The following is a 22,056-nucleotide window of genomic DNA, read 5'->3' as shown; positions in this document are numbered from 1 at the left end:
AATGGGACATTGTGTACCATTGTGCTCAGGCATCGAGGCAGACAGGAAGGCAAGGTTCTTGACAGGGCCACTAGCTGCCTGCTAGGGTATATGTTTTAAATCGGATGTAGCTGAAATTGGACATGCATGATCATAAAACTGAGAAGAGCGGGATATTCACAGGGGCACCTCCTGTACTTTTCATTTCATGGTCTGATTCAAACATGTCTGGTGATTTTGGACGCCGATTTTGCCGATATTATTATTATTTTTTTTTACACCTTTATTTAATCTTTATTTAACTAGGCAAGTCAGTTCAGAACACATTCTTATTTTCAATGACGGCCTAGGAACGGTGGGTTAACTGCCTTGTTCAGGGGCAGAATGACAGATTTTTACCTTGTCAGCTCAGGGATTCAATCTTGCAACCTTTACGGTTAACTAGTCCAACGCTCTAACCACCTGCCTCTCGTTGCACTCCACGAAGGAGACTGCCTGTTACGCGAATGCAGTAAAGCCAAGGTAAGTTGCTAGCTAGCATTAAACTTATCTTGTAAAAAAAACAATCAATCATAATAACTAGTTATAACTACACATGGTTGATATTACTAGTTTATCTAGCGTGTCCTGCGTTGCATATAATCAATGCAATGCGCATTCGCGAAAAAGGACTGTCATTGCTCCAACGTGTACCTAACCTTAAACACCAATGCCTTTCTTAAAATCAATACACAGAAGTAAATATTTTTAAACCTGCATATTAAGCTAAAATAAATCCAGGTTAGCAGGCAATATTAACCAGGTGAAATTGTGTCACTTCTCTTGCGTTCATTGCACGCAGAGTCAGGGTATAGGCAACAGTTTGGGCCGCCTGGCTCATTGCGAACCAATTTGTCAGAATTTTACGTAATTATGACATAACATTGAAGGTTGTGCAATGTAACAGGAATATTTAGACTGATGGACGCCACCCGTTAGATAAAATACGGAACGGTTCCGTATTTCACTGAAAGAATAAACGCCTTGTTTTCGAGATGATAGCTTACGGATCGACCATATTAATGACCCACGGCTTGCATTTCTGTGTGTTATTATGTTATAATTAAGTCTATGATTTGATAGAGCAGTCTGACTGAGCGATGGTAGGCACCAGCAGGCTCATAAGCATTCATTCAAACAGCACTTTGGTGTGTTTTGCCAGCAGCTCTGCTGTTTATGACTTCAAGCCTATCAACTCCCGAGATTAGGCTGGTGTAACGATGTGATGAGAAATGGCTAGCTAGTTAGCGCTAAGAGCTAATAGCGTTTCAAACGTCACTCGCTCTGAGACTTGCAGTAGTTGTTCCCCTTGCTTTGCATGGGTAACGCTGCTTCGAAGGTGGCTGTTGTCATTGTGTTCCTGGTTCGAGCCCAGGTAGGAGCGAGGAGAGGTACGGAAGCTATACTGTTACACTGGCAATACTAAAGTGCCTATAAGAACATCCAATAGTCAAATGTTAATGAAATACAAATGGTAGAGAGAGAAATAGTCCAATAATTCCTACAATAACTACAACCTAAAACGTCTTACCTGGGAATATTTAAGACTCATGTTAAAAGGAACCACCAGCTTTCATATGTTCTCATGTTCTGAGCAAGGAACTTAAACGTTAGCTTTCTAACATGGCACATATTGCACTTTTACTTTCTTCTCCAACACTTAGTTTTTGCATTATTTAAACCAAATTGAACATGTTTCATTATTTATTTGAGGCTTTATTAATGTATTATATTAAGTTAAAATAACTGTTCATTCAGTATTGTTGTAATTGTTATTATTTCAAATACATTTTAAAAATCGGCAGATTAAAATCGGTCTCGGATTTTTTTGTCCTCCAAAAATCGGTATCGGCGTTGAAAAATCATAGTCGGTCGACCTCTAATACACACACATATACATTTTACTTAGGGCACGCAGTGGGGCAAAAAAGTATTTAGTCAGCCACCAATTGTGCAAGTTCTCCCACTTAAAAAGATGAGGCCTGTAATTTTCACCATAGGTACACTTCAACTATGACAGACAAAATGAAAAAAAATAATCCATAAAATCACATTGTAGGATTTTAATGAATTTATTTGCAAATTATGGTGGAAAATAAGTATTTGGTCAATAACAAAAGTTTCTCAATACTTTGTTATATACCCTTTGTTGGCAATGACAGAGGTCAAACATTTTCTGTAAGTCTTCACAAGGTTTTCACACACTGATGCTGGTATTTTGGCCCATTCCTCCATGCAGATCTCCTCTAGAGCAGTGATGTTTTGGGGCTGTTGCTGGGCAACACGGACTTTCAACTCCCTCCAAAGATTTTCTATGGGGTTGAGATCTGGAGACTGGCTAGGCCACTCCAGGACCTTGAAATGCTTATTATGAAGCCACTCCTTCGTTGACCGGGCGGTGTGTTTGGGATCATTGTCATGCTGAAAGACCCAGCCACGTTTCATCTTCAATGCCCTTACTGATGGAAGGAGGTTTTCACTCAAAATCTCACGATACATGGCCCCATTCATTCTTTCATTACACGGATCAGTCGTCCTGGTCCCTTTGCAGAAAAACAGCCCCAAAGCATGATGTTTCCACCCCCATGCTTCACAGTAGGTATGGTGTTCTTTGGATGAAACTCAGCATTCTTTGTCCTCCAAACACGACGAGTTGAGTTTTTACCAAAAAGTTATATTTTGGTTTCATCTGACCATATGACATTCTTCCAATCTTCTTCTGGACCATCCAAATGCTCTCTAGCAAACTTCAGATGGGCCTGGACATGTACTGGCTTAAGCAGGGGGACACGTCTGGCACGGCAGGATTTGAGTCCCTGGCGGCGTAGTGTGTTACTGATGGTAGGCTTTGTTACTTTGGTCCCAGCTCTCTGCAGGTCATTCACTAGGTCCCCCCGTGTGGTTCTGGGATTTTTGCTCACCGTTCTTGTGATCATTTTGACCCCACGGGGTGAAATCTTGCGTGGAGCCCCAGATCGAGAGAGATTATCAGTGGTCTTGTATGTCTTCCATTTCCTAATAATTGCTCCCACAGTTGATTTCTTCAAACCAAGCTGCTTACCTATTGCAGATTCAGTCTTCCCAGCCTGGTGCAGGTCTACAATTTTGTTTCTGGTGTCCTTTGACAGCTCTTTGGTCTTGGCCATAGCGGAGTTTGGAGTGTGACTGTTTGAGGTTGTGGACAGGTGTTTTTTACTGATAACAAGTTCAAACAGGTGCCATTAATACAGGTAACGAGTGGAGGACAGAGGAGCCTATTAAAGAAGAAGTTACAGGTCTGTGAGAGCCAGAAATCTTGCTTGTTTGTAGGTGACCAAATACTTATTTTCCACCATAATTTGCAAATAAATTCATTAAAAAAATCCTACAATGTGATTTTCTGGATTTTTTTTTCTCATTTTGTCATAGTTGAAGTGTACCTATGATGAAAATTACAGGCCTCTCATCTTTTTAAGTGGGAGAACTTGCACAATTGGTGGCTGACTAAATAATTTTTTGCCCCACTGTATGTACATACAGGTTTTGGAACAGATCCAAATACAGGGCATAAGGGCAAGGTGCTTTTGAAGAGTCAGCAGTGGGTGTTTTGACGACGAAGGGGTTGCATGATCTGCTTTTGGGGACCAAAGAGGAGACAAAGCCTTTTGTGAAGTGTGTGTGTATCAGTATCTTCGTGTCGAGCACCTTCTCACCTCTGAGCCGGTGGCTTCCAAGATGGTGGGATGAGCGCTCTCAGGGGCCCAGGAGATGCACTCCACCACGTGTTCGTGCTCCCGCAGCTCGGCCTTGCACTCTTTGGATGCCACCACCCACACACGCACAGTCTGGTCATTGGAGCAGCTGGCGATCAGGGTGCCATCCTGATTGGGCCGGACCATCCTCACCCACTCCCTGTGGCCCGTGAACGTCTTCACACAGTAACTGACGGGTGGGAAGAAGGGTTAAAGATGGTTGCTTGCTTTGCAGAAGCATAGGGAACTTTTCAAATAACATTTAGGCTCATGGTGAGCACTGACTGCTATTATGCAGTGTACTTACCCAGTGGCCACCTCCCACATTTTAATGGTTTTGTCCCTAGAGGCAGATACTATATGATCTCCATTGGGCATGATGGCTACGGACGAAACATTGTGATCGTGTCCTGGAAAACAAAAGACAATACAATGAGACCTTTACTGGGCGACAGGTAGCTGAGCCAGTAACCAAAAGGTTGCTGGTTCGAATTGTCAAGCAGAAAAGGTAGAACAATTTTGCCCTTGAGCAACCCCCAACAACAAATGCTCACCCAGGCACCTATGACGTCGATTTAAGGCAGCCCCCGCACCTCTGATTAAATATGGAAGACAAGTCTCGGTTTAACGCATTCAGTTGTGCCACTGACTAGGTGTCCCCTTTCCCTTGGTGACTGAAATATCTATTGGTGAAATGTTCAAGTACTGTACTTCAGACAGTGGCAGTACGAAGTTGGGCTAAAAGCATTAGCCAGCAATTCCTGCCAAAACCTTTCCATTTCTGAATGCCACCCACTTTGACAAGAAGTCCTTAACCATCCCCTTGATAAAGTCCCCGGAACTAAACATGCCATAAAATAGGTTTTGTCCAAATGAGCCAATTAACATGTGTAGTGAGACAGCCAATTACACCCAGGGTGTCTTTGTTCCTGGAGAAGAGGCAGCTAATTACCTAGTCACCAGGGCAGCCATTTTTTATCTGCTAAAAAGATACAGAAATGATAAGTAGGTTCTAAAAGGCAAGCTTAAAATATGAGAAGTGTGCGTGTGTGTGTTGGGGAGCACAGTAGCCCCACAGTGCGCTACTGGCTGTTATAATAATGGGTGGTGAAAGCCTCACAAAAGGGCTGCTATCTGGTGCTGAGTGAAGAGGATAATTAAACTGACTGTCCAAAATCTCTCCTAATCTTCACTACCAAATCAGCCAGCCTGGTGGGAAGGGGAGGGATGCAGGGAAGGAGGGGAAGAGGATGAGAGAAGGAGAGGGAGAGGAAGATGGGGAGAGAAAAAGGTGTTGAAGAGAAAGGGTGAGGAAAGAGGGGAAATTGGTTACAGAGAAGGGAAATTGGTTAAGGAGAATGGAAGGAGAGAAGGAAAATTAGAGGAAGAAAGGAACTCAAGGAGAATGAAAGGATGAGAATATGAGGGGATGGGAGGATGACTGGAAAGATGGCGCAGTGGAACTGGCAGGCGCAGAGAGAGAGATGGAGACAAAGAGAAGAGGTCCCCGAGCTCTCGTTTCTTCACAGTGTGAACACAGCCTGTCTGTTTTGGGGCAACATGCCAGCTCTAACTGACGCGGTGTAAATTACACCCAAAACGGATTGGAGAGAGACTGCTAATATCTCACACGCGCACACACACACACACACACACACACACACACACACACACACACACACACACTGAAAACCTTTACAAGTCAAACATGGATTAAAAAATGACTGAGTCCTAGTCAAGAGCTTATTTTCAGCTTATTTACATTAAGCATTCATATTCATTCATGTAGTATACTTCTCAGTCCGGGCAATTTGAGACATTTTGGCGGAGATTTTAAGGGGCATATGATGTCAAACATTAAGTTTTGATATGTTTTAGGAGCTCTCAACAGTTCCAATGGAATAGGAAAGCCACTCCAGTGGTGTCCTCCTGTTTCAGTGGGGCCTGAAGGCACACGTAAGATATGCCGCTTCAATTTATGCAGCAATTAGGATTTAAAAGAGGGGAGGGGGCAGTGACACTGCCTAAGGACTGGTACATTTAGAGTGCTGATATGAGAAATAGCACCTTGTCTTGAGGGTGTACGTGTGTGTGTGTGAATACAAAAAGGCTTCTCATATTCTGCCCTCCAAATCTTAATATTAAACGGTGCAAATGACTGAATTCCTCAGAGAGACAGAGATGGTGAGAGAACAAGTCCCCACCGCCTATAGGAGTTAGATTGGGGAGGATTTTAAGAAGTGTGAAATGGCTGGCATTAACATTAAAGCCTGTGTGACAGATCATTTGGTTGTTGTGTGAAGCTCTTTTGTTTCACTGGGTTTTCTGTGAATTGGAACAGATTGCCATGAACTTCAGTGAGGATGAGCCATAGCATACGTGACAATGAACAGCATCGGTAGCACCTGTGTCCCAACGCACCATCCAAACACATTCTCACATACACGTTGGGAATTGCTTATCCATGCTTTGCCTGAACCAAACAGACATACCTCACCATCCCTGGTCCTCCTCATAGTCTAAGACATATAATATCCTCCAACCAGTCCCACCCATCCTCTCCCCTCACCATGCATGGTTCTGATGCACTCAAAGCCCTGGAAGTCCCACAGCTTGATGGTCATGTCTGCAGAGCAGGAGGCCAGCAGCTTGCCAGTCTGGTCAAAGGAGATGTCCTGGACAGAGTCAGTGTGGCCCTTCAGCGTCCGCTCAAAGTCTCCTGTCTCATAGTCCCACACCTGGTGAGGAGAGAAAACACTATTTCAGCTTCTGTCTAAACATGTCACACATGAAAATGAGAACACAAACACACCTCAGATGAGAGAGAAGATCACACATGAACACACAATTCTAAACTTCAGCTGCTGTGTGAACATAAAACACACATGAACACAAACACCTGAACAGAAACGCACACCTCAGCTGCTCTCAAATCTAAAAATCTCCACAGAGACCAAATACCACGGTCTAGTCTAGCCTGCACTCTGTGACACTGCCTCCAGGCTGAGAATGGCAGAGAGAGATGGGGATAGCAGATCATATTGATGTCATATCACAGGAGCTCCAACACACCCTGGGTAGGGTGCCAGACAAACTCTCTAGACATTAACTACCACAGTTCACTGTCTGAGATTCGTCTCCAGAGCTCCAAATAGCACAGAATCATGACTCTACAAGCCAGACGGCGTCTCAACATGCAAACACAGACCCCATACATATGAAAATATTCAAAATCTTCCTTGTCTGATTAAATTACTTTCTAGAAGACTACATTAGTCTGTGAAGCGTGTCAATTCAAATATCCTCATATTGGGATAGTCAGAAGGAAATAATCCAAAAGTAAGACTATGGTGGTTGAATAAATATGAGTGTCTATACTGACAGTGGGATTTGAGTCTTAAATAAAAAGTTCAAAAACACTAGTTTGGCTGCATCTCAAGCATAATGGCTATCACATTACCCTGTGTTTCCAGGCAGACAGGCACTGTGGGGATAAGCTTTTCCTCCACCGCTGAGCAAGCAGGGTGGTGGGGGCTGGATTTTGGCAGACAGTGACAGAAGCCCCCTCCTTCTGCCTCATTTGGGCTTTCTCCACTGCCAACTCCACCCGCCCCCTCTCCCCTCCTGTTTCAAGTCTAGTGTACCACAAAATCCACCCAGTATGGCATGGTGTTAAGTCTGCCAGTACCACCAAGACCATCACTTGGTCTGCTGAGCTTGTGCTACCTATGCAAGTGGCGGGGTAGTGAAACATGGTGGTGCAATTCCAGCTTTTATGACATTTGTCTGCAGACCCATGTAGAATATTAGCTCAGTAAAGTGCAGTCTAGATGCACTGCAGAAGGTCATTAGGTAATAAGGTCAGAGGAAGCTAACCTGAAAATGAACTGTGCTTATGTACTGACAACAGCATGAGATTAATTTAGTGTTTATGTTAGCCACTCGTAACAATGTGGCTCTAAGAGCGAGAGACAAATTGATTAAGTATTTCCATTGACCAACTGAAGATAACCTATATTCAATTTGAAGAAAAACCAAAATACCAAGGCAGTAATTAATATAGGCCAACTTGTGAGAGAAAGACACTATAAAATAGTCACTAAAATAATGGGGTCCAGTATATGCTAAAGGCATATGTCGTTCTTGCCATAAGCAGTAGTTCACCTCAAGCTGTTCAGTCTACTTTTGTGTGACAGGGTTTCTTATCACGATGCAGAGAAAGGGAGGTGGGGGGAAGCGAGAGCGAGAGAAAGCGAAGGGGGGAAACCGAGAGCAAGAGAGAGTGAAATAGAGAAGGCTCACTGCTCACAAAACCTGCTGATTTAAATACTGCCAAGGCGGCGAGCTCAAGGCTGGTAACAAGTTTTTAAAAAAAGGATTGTATAGATTTGCTACGTTAGCAGAAGGGAGAGCAGTGGACAAGGGAAGAGAGGGAGTAAGAGAGGGAAGGAGTGAGATGAAGCAGTTTGTCCGCAGAGCACCAAAGCCCCGTGACAATTACTCCCTGCATACTAAACAAAGAGGAGGGGGAAAAAAGAGACTAGTTTGACTGCAGGCAAACTAACACAGCCCTAGCGAAATGTCAAAGAGAGAAATAGAGAGAATGTCAGTGTGCAGAACTCTTAAGTTCAGCTCCCCAGTATAAGATTTAACAGCAAGGTTTGGAGGGAAAGTAGGGGACAAGAGTGAGGCGAGACAGGCCAGGAAAGAAGAGGCGGCATAAGAGGGGAGGGGGCAGATTGTGAGATTTGGGGCCTGATTGGGCCTGCTCCGGGTTGGATGGATAGTGGTCGAGGCGGAGGGGCCTGCACTCAAGCGGAAGATAAGGGGGAGGGGGGTGCTGGGAATGAAGAGGGGTAGCTGGGAGGAGGTGGTGGCGAAGTAGGTGGTGCCAGAGGAGGCCCCTTGTGGTAGTGTAGTCAAATAGAGAATGAAGGGTAGCATGGCAAAACAGAGAACAGGAGTCTGATTCCACATTAATAAAATATACAGCACAAATATTTATACGGAACAGAGGAACTGGGGCATGAAGGTATCTAGCTGTGGTAGAGCAGCAGACCAATCCTGAATGGCTGTAAAAAATAGCAATGGCGGACGAATCAGGGTGAATGAATAAACAACAAGGAAGCAGAGCTTATCGCTTTGGGAATGCAGCTAAAAGCAAAACACAGTGTCCTTTTATGAACATCTCTCCTCTGTTATTGTGAAAACAATATCTAAAGAAATCCACACACTCACAGAGTATATTATACAGCATAAGCAAATCCAATGCAAGTCGATGGAGAATGAGGCCTGCTACAGCATTCTCCCTCTTGCTCTCCCTCTCTCACAAGCACGTGTCCAAAGAGTATAGTACAATACAGAAACAGCTGTGATTAACAAACGACAATGAGTGGAATCATATATTTGGCATATTTAAGCAATAAAGCCTGAGGGGTGTGGTATATGGCGAATATACCACGGCTAAGGGTGTTCTTATGCATGACGCATCGACCATTGCCGTTGTAAATTTGCCATATACCACAAACCCCCGATATGCCTAATTGGTATTATAAACTGGTTATCAACGTAAAAAAAAATAAACATTTTGTTATACGGTCTGATATACCTTGGCTGTCAGCCAATCAGCATTCAGAGCTCGAACAACCCAGTTTATAATTGGTCGTAGAACAGGTCAAATAACAATACTATATGCTTTAGAACAATTTAATTCTGAAATGTATTTCAAAATACATATGTTGAAGTCATTTTCTCAAAATGCCAACTTTGATTGGCACTAGAAGTATGACAACATTAAAATATCAATGTGGCCTGATTACACACTTGTACTATGCCTTATTGGTTACAGTTATACATACACAGTCAACACGCATACAAGTCAAGTAGATGAAGTAAGTTGCCAAGACAGTGTTGGGAAGTTGTATGGGGTGGGTTGCTGGCATCCCTTATTATGATGATTACGTTGTTTGTACATTGTTTCACTGTTTAGGCAGTCTTCAGGGACCTTGGCAACCAATCTGGAGAAAAACTTAGAAAGAGTAAAGACTGTTGTTGTTTATGATGATTATTATATTCTACTGACCTTTATTGTGGCGTCCTCGGAGGCGGACACCATGACGCTGAAGACTGGGTGGAAGATGACGCGTGTGACAGGGGAGCGGTGGCCGCTCAGTGCGTACTTCTCCGGCGGGCGAGGGATCCACTCTTTGGGGTCACGCTTCTGGGCTATGGGCCCACCTAGGGTGATCTCCTCCTTGGCCTCGTTCAGCTTCGACTCCAGCTCCATCACCTGGGGGGGGGGGGGGGGGGGTGTTCAGACATGGCGACAGACATGGCGACTCAGTTACCATCACAGTAAGATATGTGGTATTACATTATTACAGAAGGAAACTGGCTGTTTTCATCAGGTGGGAAATGTACCACTTACAATGTAAAGCACTTTGGAATACAGTACAGTGTATACTTTGTACTACGCAAGTACAAATGGCTAATATAAGCTTGCTGATACATGGAAATCTCTGCAGGCAGCTTCAGTGTACTGCTAAGCAACCACATGAGAGCCAGCCATATCAAACAATCTCATCATATCATAAGGGCATTGAGTTAACACATTGAATTCCTTGAACTGTAACCTTTTTAATATGCCGTGTATGGTGAATTTATGATCAGATGATGTTCCACCGCAGTCATGGGCCGAGACTAGCAGACAGAATCCCCACCAGCATCCCTGAAACAAACCACAAACCTTCTTTTGTAATCTGATGACTGAGGTCCATTTCTTTTCCAAAAGGCCGGCATACTTCTTATCCAATTCTTCATTCTGGTTGGGGATGAAAAGAAAGAAAGGAGTTAGGAAAAGAACACTGCATGCACAGACACACAATCTAAGCACGGAGCTTAGCTTAGGCCTAATCAGTGGGCCCTATGGTCTGCCTAGGGGGCAGCGGAGGTTGCATGCAGTCTGTGGGTACAGTAATAAGGAGTGTGTGTGTGTATACACAGTAATAAGGAATGGGATTTACACCCCTACAGCCAAACAGTGGTCGCACCAAAGAGGGTCAGACTTGGAGGCTAATTGTAAACACACATACACAGGGAGACATACTTACGGACACACACACACACACTTCTTAATCCCCCTCACACAGGCTAATCTCCTGCAGACAAGGGCGTACGCCCTCACAGTCTGCTGGGGATGGACATTAACTCAACCTGGAGGAAAGGCTAGCAACAGGGGTATGGCGGCCATTTTACTAAAGGGCGAGGGAGGGACTTCTGGTGCATTTTCACAGGCTGGCTAGGGTAAGGAGTAAGACAAACTTGAGTGAAATCTGTTACGGGTAGTAACAAAGATTAAGACGAGCAATTCACCTAGAAATGAGCCTACATGTTCTATTCAAGGAAGGCAGAAAGGGACAAAGAAAATAAGTGGTTGGTGTGTGTGTGGCATATGAAGCCCCTAGCTCTTGATTGTGTTGTGGGTGCCAATGAGCCAGGGGGAGGTTGAGTTACCTGCAGCTGAGCCCCACACCTGCCTCTACAACATGCTAATCAGACAGTCACACTGAGCAGGGTTACACACACCAGGTGGGTTCTCATCCGTCCTCCCACACAGTCTAGACAACAGCACTCCCCAAGACACATGAAGGTGGAAGCAGTCAGACAGTGTGGTACACACAACTGCTGCAGACACCATTTCTGCGGTCTGAAATATGCGTGGGGGCGCAGATTGATAAAGAGGGGGCTAATTTCAATTATTATTATCAATTTGATCATATTTGTATTGTTTTCCATCACTTTGTCCTGCACTGTTGGAGCTCAACTGGCTATGTGGCTTATAAACACTAAAAAAGGGAAAGGGATGGAGTGTTTGCTGAGAAGAGTTGGTACCCGAGGTCAACCGATTAAATCGGAATGGCCGATTTCAAGTTTTCATAATCGGAAATCGGTATTTTGGGGCGCCGATTTGCCGATTCTTTTATACCTTTATTTAACTAGGCAAGTCAGTTAAGAACACATTCTTACTTTCAATGACGGCCTAGGAACGGTGGGTTAACTGCCTCGTTCAGGGACAAAACGACAGATTTTCACCTTGTCAGCTCGGGGGATTCAATCTTGCAACCTTACAGTTAACTGGTGCAACGCAATAACAACCTGCCTCCCTCTCGTTGCACTCCACAAGGAGACTGCCTTTACGCAAATGCAGTAAGCCAAGGTAAGTTGCTAGCTAGCATTAAACTTATCTTGTAAAAAACAATCAATCATAATCACTACTTAACTACACATGGTAATTGATATTACTAGATATTATCTAGCGTGTCCTGCGTTGCATATAATCTGACTGAGCATACAAACATACAAGTATCTGACTGTGCGGTGGTAGGCAGAAGCAGGCGCGTAAACATGCATTCAAACAGCACTTTCGTGCATTTTGCCAGCAGCTCTTCGTTGTGCGTCAAGCATTGTGCTGTTTATGACTTCAAGCCTATCAACTCCCAAGATGAGGCTGGTGTAACAGAGGTGAAATGGCTTGCTAGTTAGCGCGCGCTAACTAACTAACTAACTAGAGGGACGGAAGCGCTACTGTTACATTGGCAATACTAAAGTACCTATAAGAACATCCATAGTCAAAAGTTAATGAAATACAAATGGTAGAGAAAAATAGTCCTATAATTCCTATAATAAACGACAACCTAAAACTTCTTACCTGGGAATATTGAAGACTCATGTTAAAAGGAACCACCAGCTTTCATATGTTCTCATGTTCTGAGCAAGGAACTTAAACATTAGCTTTCTTACATGGCACATATTGCACTTTTACTTTCTTCAACACTTTGTTTTTGCATTATTTAAACCAAATTGAACATGTTTCATTATTTACTTGAGGCTAAATTGATTTTATTGATGTATTATATTAAGTTCAAATAAGTGTTCATTCAGTATTGTTGTAATTGTCATTATTACAAATAAATAAATAAAAATCGGCCGATTAATCGGTATCTGCTTTTTTGGTCCTCCAATAATCGGTATCGGCGTTGAAAAATCATAATCGGTCGACCTCTAGTTGGTACATATTTCCATTGTCTCCTCATGTGGTGTTACTAATGGGAGAGGATGGAAGAGCCATGAGGGGGAGAGGTGAAGGGATAGGGGTAGCACAACACTTAACTTCTCTGGTGATTCAGTACAGTTCTATAGCAGGTCACTTGCATCAGTTCAGCTATCAAACAAACCATCAACAATTCAGATTGACAGCCTAGCCACTGTTTCAATGGGGGAGAAACAAAAGAGAAAATGTGGAACTGAGGAGTACTGCTATAGGCACAGAGGGGAGGTGTGTGTTCTGAAGCTGAACTACTGCTCCTAGGCAGAAATAGCTCTGATGGAAAATCAGAGGTGTCCAAGAGAACAGTTGCTGCCTCGCTCAGCGCTTGGAGCGATAAAATGGGAGGAGAGGTTCACAGGATGGAGGGATGAAAGGAGTTGTGGCATTGTGTCCGTGAAGAGAGACGAAGAGAGGTAGAGAGGGAGGAGAGAAAAATCTGATTTGCCATCTGCCAAGACCCTCTGCCGACAGCTTAACACACACAGTCAGTCAGTGATCCACACACACACCTTCTAATCACTGCGGTCTGCCAGTCTAATCAGCAGGGTGTGTGCGGGCAGTGCCAGACGAGAGGTGCTGTATGCTGTTTCGTATACTACCTTCAACACCACTCTGCTCACCTACATACCGCATTACATTATTTTAGGAGGTCTTAAAAGAAACCCAAGACAAAGGCTGTGTAAATGTAGCATTAGGGGAAATGCCTCCATTCTCCATTGGTATAACCTACTCATTTAACAGGTAATAAATAAACTAGATTAAGGCAATGGAAGGCTGGAATTGCCAGCATCATTAGGGCAAGTTTTTAACACAATCCTGCCAAGGTGTGCCTGTGTGTGTGGTGTCAAACGTGTCAGGGAGCTTCTCTGTCCACAGCAATCTATTATTCAGGCTGTTTCCACTAACTAGGGAGGAGGAAGGACTGAACCCCTCTCCTATCTGTGCTATAGAAATATGGAGGAAATTACAAAGAAAGGGAGAGAGGAAAAGAGTCAGACACAGAGAGAGCGAAGGGAGCATTTACATGTTACCCTGCCACATGTTGTCTTTGTGCTTTGTTTTGTCTTGTTTGAGGAGAGATTGTACATTGAGGTAATTCAAAGGGCACTTATTTTCCCAGGGCTTTAGCTGCTAGCTACCTGCCATTACATTAGCTCTGATAGAGATAGTAAGGAAGACAGGTTATCTTCAGCTTCTGTTCCACTACCTGACTGCAGCTTCTCCCTCGTGTGTGTGTGTGTGTGCGTGTGTGTGTGTGTGTGTGTGACAGACAACCTAATAATGACTCTAGATTCCCTTAACTAGGCTCAATTGGCTTCAGATTTGTGTCTGTGTCAATTAAAAGGGGGAATAAAGTGGGAATTAAAGTGGTATTGTTTGGGTAAATAGGCTTGATTTATAGTGAGCGTGTATTATTGTGTGCGTTTGTGTGTAATGTTCCATCGTTACTCACCACGTCTAATTCTGCCTCCTTCTTGAAAGTAGAATATGCCTCTTCATATCCATTTGAACGAAGGTAATCAGCTATCGCTCGATTTCTGAAATAGGACAAAAGAAACCAATTAATCTTATTAAAAGCAGTTGAGATTAGAGTTTCTCTTGTTAAGAAGATGAGACATTTATCTTTAAAATGGAGAAAAAGCTTGAGTCAGGGATTTGACTACAGGTAAAACAAAGAACGAAAATAAGTGTGTCTGAGTAACAAGTAAATTGCATTGGTCTTTTGTTTGACATGTGTTAAATAGAAAAATAACACGCACGGCCACACGCTCACAGACCAATTTGACACAGATAGATAGCACATGTGTCTGCTGTCGATAATGAGCTCTTGTTGCTCTGGGCAGATAATGGAGGAATCACTCCCCACAGAGTAGAGAGAAAATGAAAACTAGACTACTGTACACCACAGAAACACCTGCAGACAGACACGCACACGCTCTCCTGACACACAGCTTTTCTACAAAATCCTTCACATGAAGACCAGACATGAGCCAAGTGAAAGCCGAGCTAGAGGTATGAGATGAGATGTTGAGATAGACATGACAATAGACCAGCAGACAGAAGCAAACACAGTAAAATGACTGCCTGCCTCTTCCTCTCTTTGTTCAGGTTTGGGACAATAGAGACACGCTCAGAGGGACAAGCACACACACATACGCTTAACTGAGCTGTAGATCAACCCTAGGACTACAACTCAGGCTAAAATTTACCCACCAAGGGCTAGGTTATTTCAGTGGCAAAAGTTATTCAGCTGAAACTGTTGTCTAAACCAGGGTTTCTGTTAGGAAAATGTAGCGCAGGACATTTGACCAGTAACATTTTAATTTAACGGACCCATATCTATCGGTTAATACCCTCTGTAGTGACTTGCGGACGGAGGCCGAGCAGTTGCTTACCAGGCAGTGACGCAACCAGTCAGGATGCTCTCGATGGTGTGGCTGTAGAACTTTGAGGATCCGAGTACCCAGTGCCAAATCTTTTCAGTCCCCTGAAGGGGAAATAGGCTTTGTCGTGCCCTCTTCACAACGGTCTTGGTGTGCTTAGACCATGATAGTTTGTTCGTAATGTGGACACGAAGGAAATTGAAGCTCTCAACCTGATCCACTACAGCCCCATCGATGAGATCGGGGGCATGCTCGGTCCTCTTTTTCCTGTAGTCCACAATCCCCTCCATTGTCTTGATCACATTGAGGGAGGGGTTGTTGTCCTGACACCACATAGCCTATAGGGAGGAGGCCAGAGACCTGGCCGTCTCGTTGTTGTCAGTGATCAGGCTACTGCTGTGTCATCAGCAATCTTAAATGATGGTGTTGGAGTCAGGCCTGGCCATGCAGTAATGAGTTAACAGGGAGTACAGGACGGGATTGAGCACACACCCCTGAGGTGCCCCTGTGTGGAGGATCAGCGTGGCGGATGGGTTGTTACCTGCCCTTCCTACCTCTACCTGGGGGCTTCCCGTCAGGAAGTCCAGGATCCAGTTGCCGAGGGAGATGTTTAGTCCCAGGGCCCTTAGCTTTTTGATGAGCTTTTAGGGCACTATGGTGTTGAACGCTGAGCTGTAGTCAATGAATAGCATTCTCAAAGGTATTCCTTTTGTCCAGGCGGAAAAGGGCACTGGAGTGCAATAGAGATCGAGCATCATCTGTGAATCTGGTGGGGCGGTATGCAAATTGGAGTGGGTCTAGGGTTTCTGGGATAATGGTGTTGATGTGAGCCATGGCCACAGGCATGAGTGCTATGGGTCGGTAGTTATTTAGGCAGGTTGCCTTTGTGTTCTTGGGCACAGAGACTAGGGTGGTCTTCTTAAAACATGCATTACAGACTCAAACAGGGCGGGTTGAAAATGCACTTGGCACTTGCCAGTTGGTCAGTGCATGCTTGGAGTACACGTCCTGGTAATCCGTCTGGCCCTGCGTCCTTGTGAATGTTGACCGTTATTTTTTTTTAAAGGTCTTACTTACATCGGCTGCGGGGAGAGTCATCACACAGTTATCGGGAACAGCTGATGCTCTCATGCATGTTTCAGTAATACTTGCCACGAAGCGAGCAGAGAAGTAATTTAGCTTATCTTGTAGGCTCGTATCATTGGGCAGATCGTGGGTGTGCTTCCCTTTGTAGTCTGTAGTAGTTTGCAAGCCCTGCCACATCCAACGAGCATCAGAGCCGGTGTAGAATGATTCGATCTTAGTCCTGTATTGACGATTTGCCTTTTTGATGGTTCGCCGGAGGGCATAGCGGGATTTCTTATAAGCTTCCGGGTTAGAGTCCCGCTCCTTGAAAGCGGCAGCTCTACCCTTTAGCTCAGTGTGGTTGTTGCCTGTAATCCATGGCTTCTGGTTGGGGTGAATGTACAGTCACAGTGGGGACGATGTCATCGATGCACTTATTGGTGAAGCCAGTGACTGATGTGTACTCAACAACACCATCGGAAGAATCCCAGAACATATTCCAGTCTGTGCTAGCAAAATAGTCCCGGGGCTTCGCATCTGCTTCATCTGATCACTATTTTATTGACTAAGTCACTGGTGCGTCCAACTTTAGTAGGATAAACTTATGGTCAATTTTCCAAATGGAGAGCGAGGGAGAGCTTTGTACACGTCTGTGTGTGTGTGGAGTAAAGGTGTTCTAGAGTTTTATTCCCTCTGGTTGCACATTTAACATGCTGGTAGAAATGAGGTAAAAACTCATTTAAGTTACCCTGCATTAAAGTTCCAGGCCACTAGAAGCGCCGCCTCTGGATGAGCGTTTTCCTGTTTGCTTATGGCCGTATACAGCTCAATGAGTGCGGTCGTAGGGCCAGCATCGGTGTGAGGTGGTAAATAAACAGCTATGAAGAATATCGATAAACTCTTGGTGAATAGTGTGGTCTACAGCTTATCATGACATACTCTACATCAGGTGAGCAAAACCTTGACACTTCCTTAAATATCGTGCACCAGCTGTTTACAAACATACAAAGACTGCCACCCCTGGTCTTACCAGAGGCTACTGTTATATCCTGCGATAGTTTATAACCTGCTATTCATGTCGTCATTCAGCCACGACACCATACGCTTCGCATTGACCATGGTGACATTAGGTTTGTATGAGGCTGCTCGGCCATAGAAACCCATGATGATACACCATCCTATCTGGTTTGAGCTTAGTGGGACTATCATTTATTTTTCAACAGGACAATGACCCAACACACCTCCAGGCTGAGTAAGGGCTATTTGACCAAAGAGAAGTGTGATGAGTGCTCCATCAGATGACATGGCCTCCACAATTAACTGACCTCAACCCAATTGATATGATTCGGGATGAGTACAACCGCAGAGTGAAGGACAAGTACTGAGCATATATGTGGGAACTCCTTCAAGACTGTTGGAAAAGCATTCCAGATGAAACTGGTTTAGAGAATTCCAAGAGAGTGCAAAGCCATCAAGGCAAATGGTGGCTGCAATGAAGAATCTAAAATGAACTCAGCAAAAAAAGATACATCCTCTCACTGTCAACTGCATTTATTTTTCAGCAAACTTAACCTTTCTGATCTCCCCATCCCGGATCCGGGATCGTGAATACAGACTCAAGCTCATTACCATAACGCAACGTTAACTATTCATGAAAATCGCAAATGAAATGAAATAAATATGCTAGCTCTCAAGCTTAGCATTTTGTTAACAACACTGTCATCTCAGATTTTCAAAATATGCTTCTCAACCATTGCAAAACAAGCATTTGTGTAACAGTATTGATGGCTAACGTAGCATTTAGCATTAGCATTCAGCTGGCAACATTTACACAAAAAAACAGAAAAGCATTCAAATAAAATCATTTACCTTTGAAGAACTTCAGATGTTTTCAATGAGGAGACTCTCAGATAGCAAATGTTCAGTTTTTCCTGAAAGATTATTTGTTTAGGACAAATCGCTCCGTTTTCTGCGTCACGTTTAGCTATGAAAAAACCCCTGTATCCAGGATTGTGTAAATCTATCAGCAAGCTCATTAGCATAACACAACGTTAACTATTCATGAAAATCGCAAATGAAATGAAATAAATATGCCATCTCTCAAGCTTAGCCTTTTGTAAACAACACTGTCATCTCAGATTTTCAAAATATGCTTCTCAACCATAGGAAAACAATCATTTGTGTAAAAGTAGCTAGCTAGCGTTAGCGTTTAGCGTTAGCATTTAGCATTAGCATTAGCGTTAGCATCCAGCACGCAACATTTCAACAAAAACATAAAAGCCTTCAAATAAAATAATTTACCTTTGAAGAACTTCTGATGTTTTCAATGAGGATACTCTCAGTTAGATAGCAGATGCTCAGTTTTTCCAAAAATATTCTTTGTGTATTAGAAATAGCTCCGTTTTATACATCACATTTGGCTACCAAAAAAAATCAGAATATTCAGTCCTCAAAACGCGAACTTTTTTCCAAATTAACTCCATAATATCGACTGAAAACATGGCAAACGTTGTTTAGAATCAATCATCAAGGTGTTTTTCACATATCTCTTCATTGATACATCGTTCTTGGACACATGGTTTCTCCCCTATATCAAATGGAAAAGTACGAGCAGCTGGCAATTGCGCACCGAATTCCACGCAGGACACCAGGCGGACACTTGGAAAATTTAGTCTCTTATGGTCAATCTTCCAATGATATGCCTACAAATACGTCACAATGCTGCTAAGACCTTGGGCGAACGACAGAAAGTGTAGGCTCATTCCTTGCGCAATCACAGCCATATAAGGAGACAATGGAAAACAGAGCTTCAGAAATCCTGCTAATTCCTGGTTGATGCATCATCTTGGTTTCGCCTGTAGAATGAGTTCTGGGGCACTTACAGACAAAATCTTTGCAGATTCTGAAACTTCAGAGTGTTTTCTTTCCAAAACTGAAGAATATGCATAGTCGAGCATCTTTTCGTGACAAAATATCGTGCTTAAAACGGGAACGTTTTTTTATCCAAAAATGAAATAGCGCCCCTAGAGATCTAACAGGTTAACATGTGTAAATACTTGTATGAACATAACAAGATTCAACAAATGAGACAAACGGAACTAGTTCCACAGACAAGTGACTAACAGAAATGGAATGTTTTTTTTTTTTTTTAATAATGGGGGGTCAGAATAAAAAAAGTAACAATGCAGCTGGTGTCCGCACCAGATACTAAGAACTGCAGTGGATCTCCTCCTCATGGTCTGCACCAGATTTGACAGTTCTTGCTGTGAGATGCTGCCCCAATCTTCCACCAAGGCACCTGCAAGTTCCCGGACATTTCTCAGGGGAATGGCCCTAGCGCTCATCCTCCGATTCAACAGGTCCCAGACGTGCTCACATGGGATTGAGATCCAGGCTAGGCTCTTTGCTGGCCATGGCAGAACACTGACATTCCTTGTCTTGCAGGAAATCACGCACAGAACAAGCAGTATGTTTTTTGTTTGTTGACGAGTTTAAATTTTGATTTGTTTAACAATTTTTTGGTTACTACATGATGAAAATGTGTGTAATTTCGTTTTGATGCCTTCACTATTATTCTACAATGTAGAAAACAATAAAAATAAACTCTTGAGTAGGAGTCCAAACTTTTGACTGGTCCTGTAAAGAATTCAGACCCTTTACTCAGTACTTTGTTGAAGCACCTTTGGCACCTTACAGCCTCGAGTCTTCATGGGTATGACACTACAAGCTTGGCACACCTGTATTTGGGGAGTTTCTCCCATTCTTGTATGCTCATCCTCTCAAGCTCTGTCAGATTGGATGGGGAGCGTCGCTGCACAGCTATTATCAGGTTTTTCCAGAGATGTTCGATCGGGTTCAATACTGGGCTCTGGCTGGGCCACTCAAGGACATTCAGAGACTTGTCACAAAGCCACTCCCGCATTGTCTTGCCTGTGTGCTTAGGGTCTTTTGTCCTGTTGCAAAGTGAACCTTCGTCCCAGTCTGAGGTCCTGAGCACTCTGGAGCAGGTTTTCATCAAGTCCAATCAATTGGATTTACCACACGTGGACTCCAATGCAGTTGTAGAAACATCAAGGATGATTAATGAAAACAGGATGCACCTGAGCTCAATTTCGAGTCTCATAGCAAAGTGTCTGAAAACTTTTGTAAATAATGTTAATTTTATTTTTAATACATGTGTAAGAAGTTCTAAAAAACAGTTTTCGCTTTGTCATTATTGGGTATTGTGTGTAGATTAATTAGGAAAAATATTTATTTAAACCACTTTATAATGAGGCTGTAGCGTAACAAAATGTGGAAAAAGTCAAGGGGTCTGAATACTTTCCAAAAGCATTATCCCATCAATGAACAGGCTAAAAAGCATTATTTCGCACTGGGATTTTTCTTCTCTCCGACAATTAACAGACAAGACCTGGCTCTTACCTGCTAACAGAAACCCTGGTCTGAACGGAATTCATTTATATATAGTGAGAATGGAAATGTGAGTTTAAGATGGATAATAGGTGTCAAAGCCTGATGGTTTACTCTCTCATCATTGGATGGGTCTGGGCATTGGGTAAAGGCTATTCACCTGACAGGAAAATGACGTGAACGAATAAAAAAGGTGTTGTGCTTGGCACCGAGACTCAGAGGCTGGCTGGCTTTAAAGTGGTGCGTGTGTGCTTGACAGTCTGTCAGCAGAGCATGTAGCTGGCCTGGCAGCCTGACTGCACCCTGCCCTTTCCCTCCCATCCCTCCTGTATCCCCGTCTCCTCCTGTATCTCCGTCTCCTCCCAGATGACAGAAGCAGTGTGATTACAGCTGAAGGTCAGCAGGAGGTTATCGCTCATGTGACATCCTGCTGCAGGTCTGGGGAGGAGGTTGGTGTAAATGAGTAGCGAGGAAGTGTCTCTGCACGTCTGTGTGTGTCTGGTGTGTACCGTGTTTCCCTAGAGTCACGGGGGGTCCAGCAGACAGAAACCCTTAAAGCATATTGGTCGTGCGTGTCATGACGTTGGCCTGGGGGTAGGTTTATGACAGTCATAAATACCTCTCTACCCCACTGATGTTACATTTGCAAACCCCTTTGGTTAACAGAGATTCTGGGAACATCAGAAGGTGGGAGGAAATGAACTATATTCTGGTAATCCAACCAATTGAACATATGCGGTGGTACTTAATGAATATGATGTCAGTTCGGTTGTCATCGGAGACATTCTCATCGATGATAAGATGACAAACTCTAGTGGAAAGTCTGCTCAATCAGTGGCCCGCCCCTGTGAAGGGACATGGGCTATTAAACTTTTCAAACACACCCTCCTCTCCCTTCCTATATAAAGCTTTCACTACAATATAACCTCCTGTTCCGAGGATGTGAGGACGACGGTCCGATGTCAGAATGGTTCAGATAATAACTACAGAACGAAGCCAACATCAACGTGAGCTTTGCTTGCGAATGGTATGAACTTTGAACTCTTATTCACTACAGAAGTGATACCTCCTAGCCGTTGAGTTAGCAACAGCAGCTGCAAACTAGGGTTCGGAAGGAACAGACAGAGTATCCCGTCTATCACACAATGACGTTACTACAGCGTTTCCAATTTACCAGCAGAGACATTCTTCAAAGGACAAAGGACTCGGTTGGGCAACACGGCCTTCCATCTACCACCAACCTACCGAAGCGCAGCTCAGAGTAAATATTTATTGCATTTTCCTTTTCCAAATGGGCGGTAATTTAGAATGCAAAAGATACTGTATATACGATAGCACAGCT

General features: G+C 43.7%; 1 protein-coding gene across 3 annotated transcripts in view; it reads right to left on the bottom strand.

Moving 5' to 3' along the window:
- LOC110507703 (lissencephaly-1 homolog A) overlaps positions 1-22,056 on the bottom strand; it is a 62,995-nt gene that overhangs the window by 10,392 nt on the left and 30,547 nt on the right. For all 3 annotated transcript variants that reach the window (XM_021587863.3, XM_021587865.3, XM_021587864.3), the window contains 6 exons: positions 14,309-14,393; positions 10,495-10,569; positions 9,832-10,038; positions 6,319-6,487; positions 4,057-4,159; positions 3,711-3,939 (listed from right to left, as the gene is read on the bottom strand). In XM_021587863.3, the coding sequence (XP_021443538.1) occupies positions 3,711-3,939; positions 4,057-4,159; positions 6,319-6,487; positions 9,832-10,038; positions 10,495-10,569; positions 14,309-14,393 (868 nt within the window). The remainder of the gene's footprint in view (positions 1-3,710; positions 3,940-4,056; positions 4,160-6,318; positions 6,488-9,831; positions 10,039-10,494; positions 10,570-14,308; positions 14,394-22,056) is intronic.

Source organism: Oncorhynchus mykiss, chromosome 27 (assembly GCF_057628025.1).
Source record: "Oncorhynchus mykiss isolate SJ-2025 chromosome 27, ASM5762802v1, whole genome shotgun sequence".
NCBI classification, from domain to species: Eukaryota; Metazoa; Chordata; class Actinopteri; order Salmoniformes; family Salmonidae; genus Oncorhynchus; species Oncorhynchus mykiss.
Note: the sequence above shows the minus strand (reverse complement) of the source record. Positions and strands in the feature narration are given on the sequence as shown.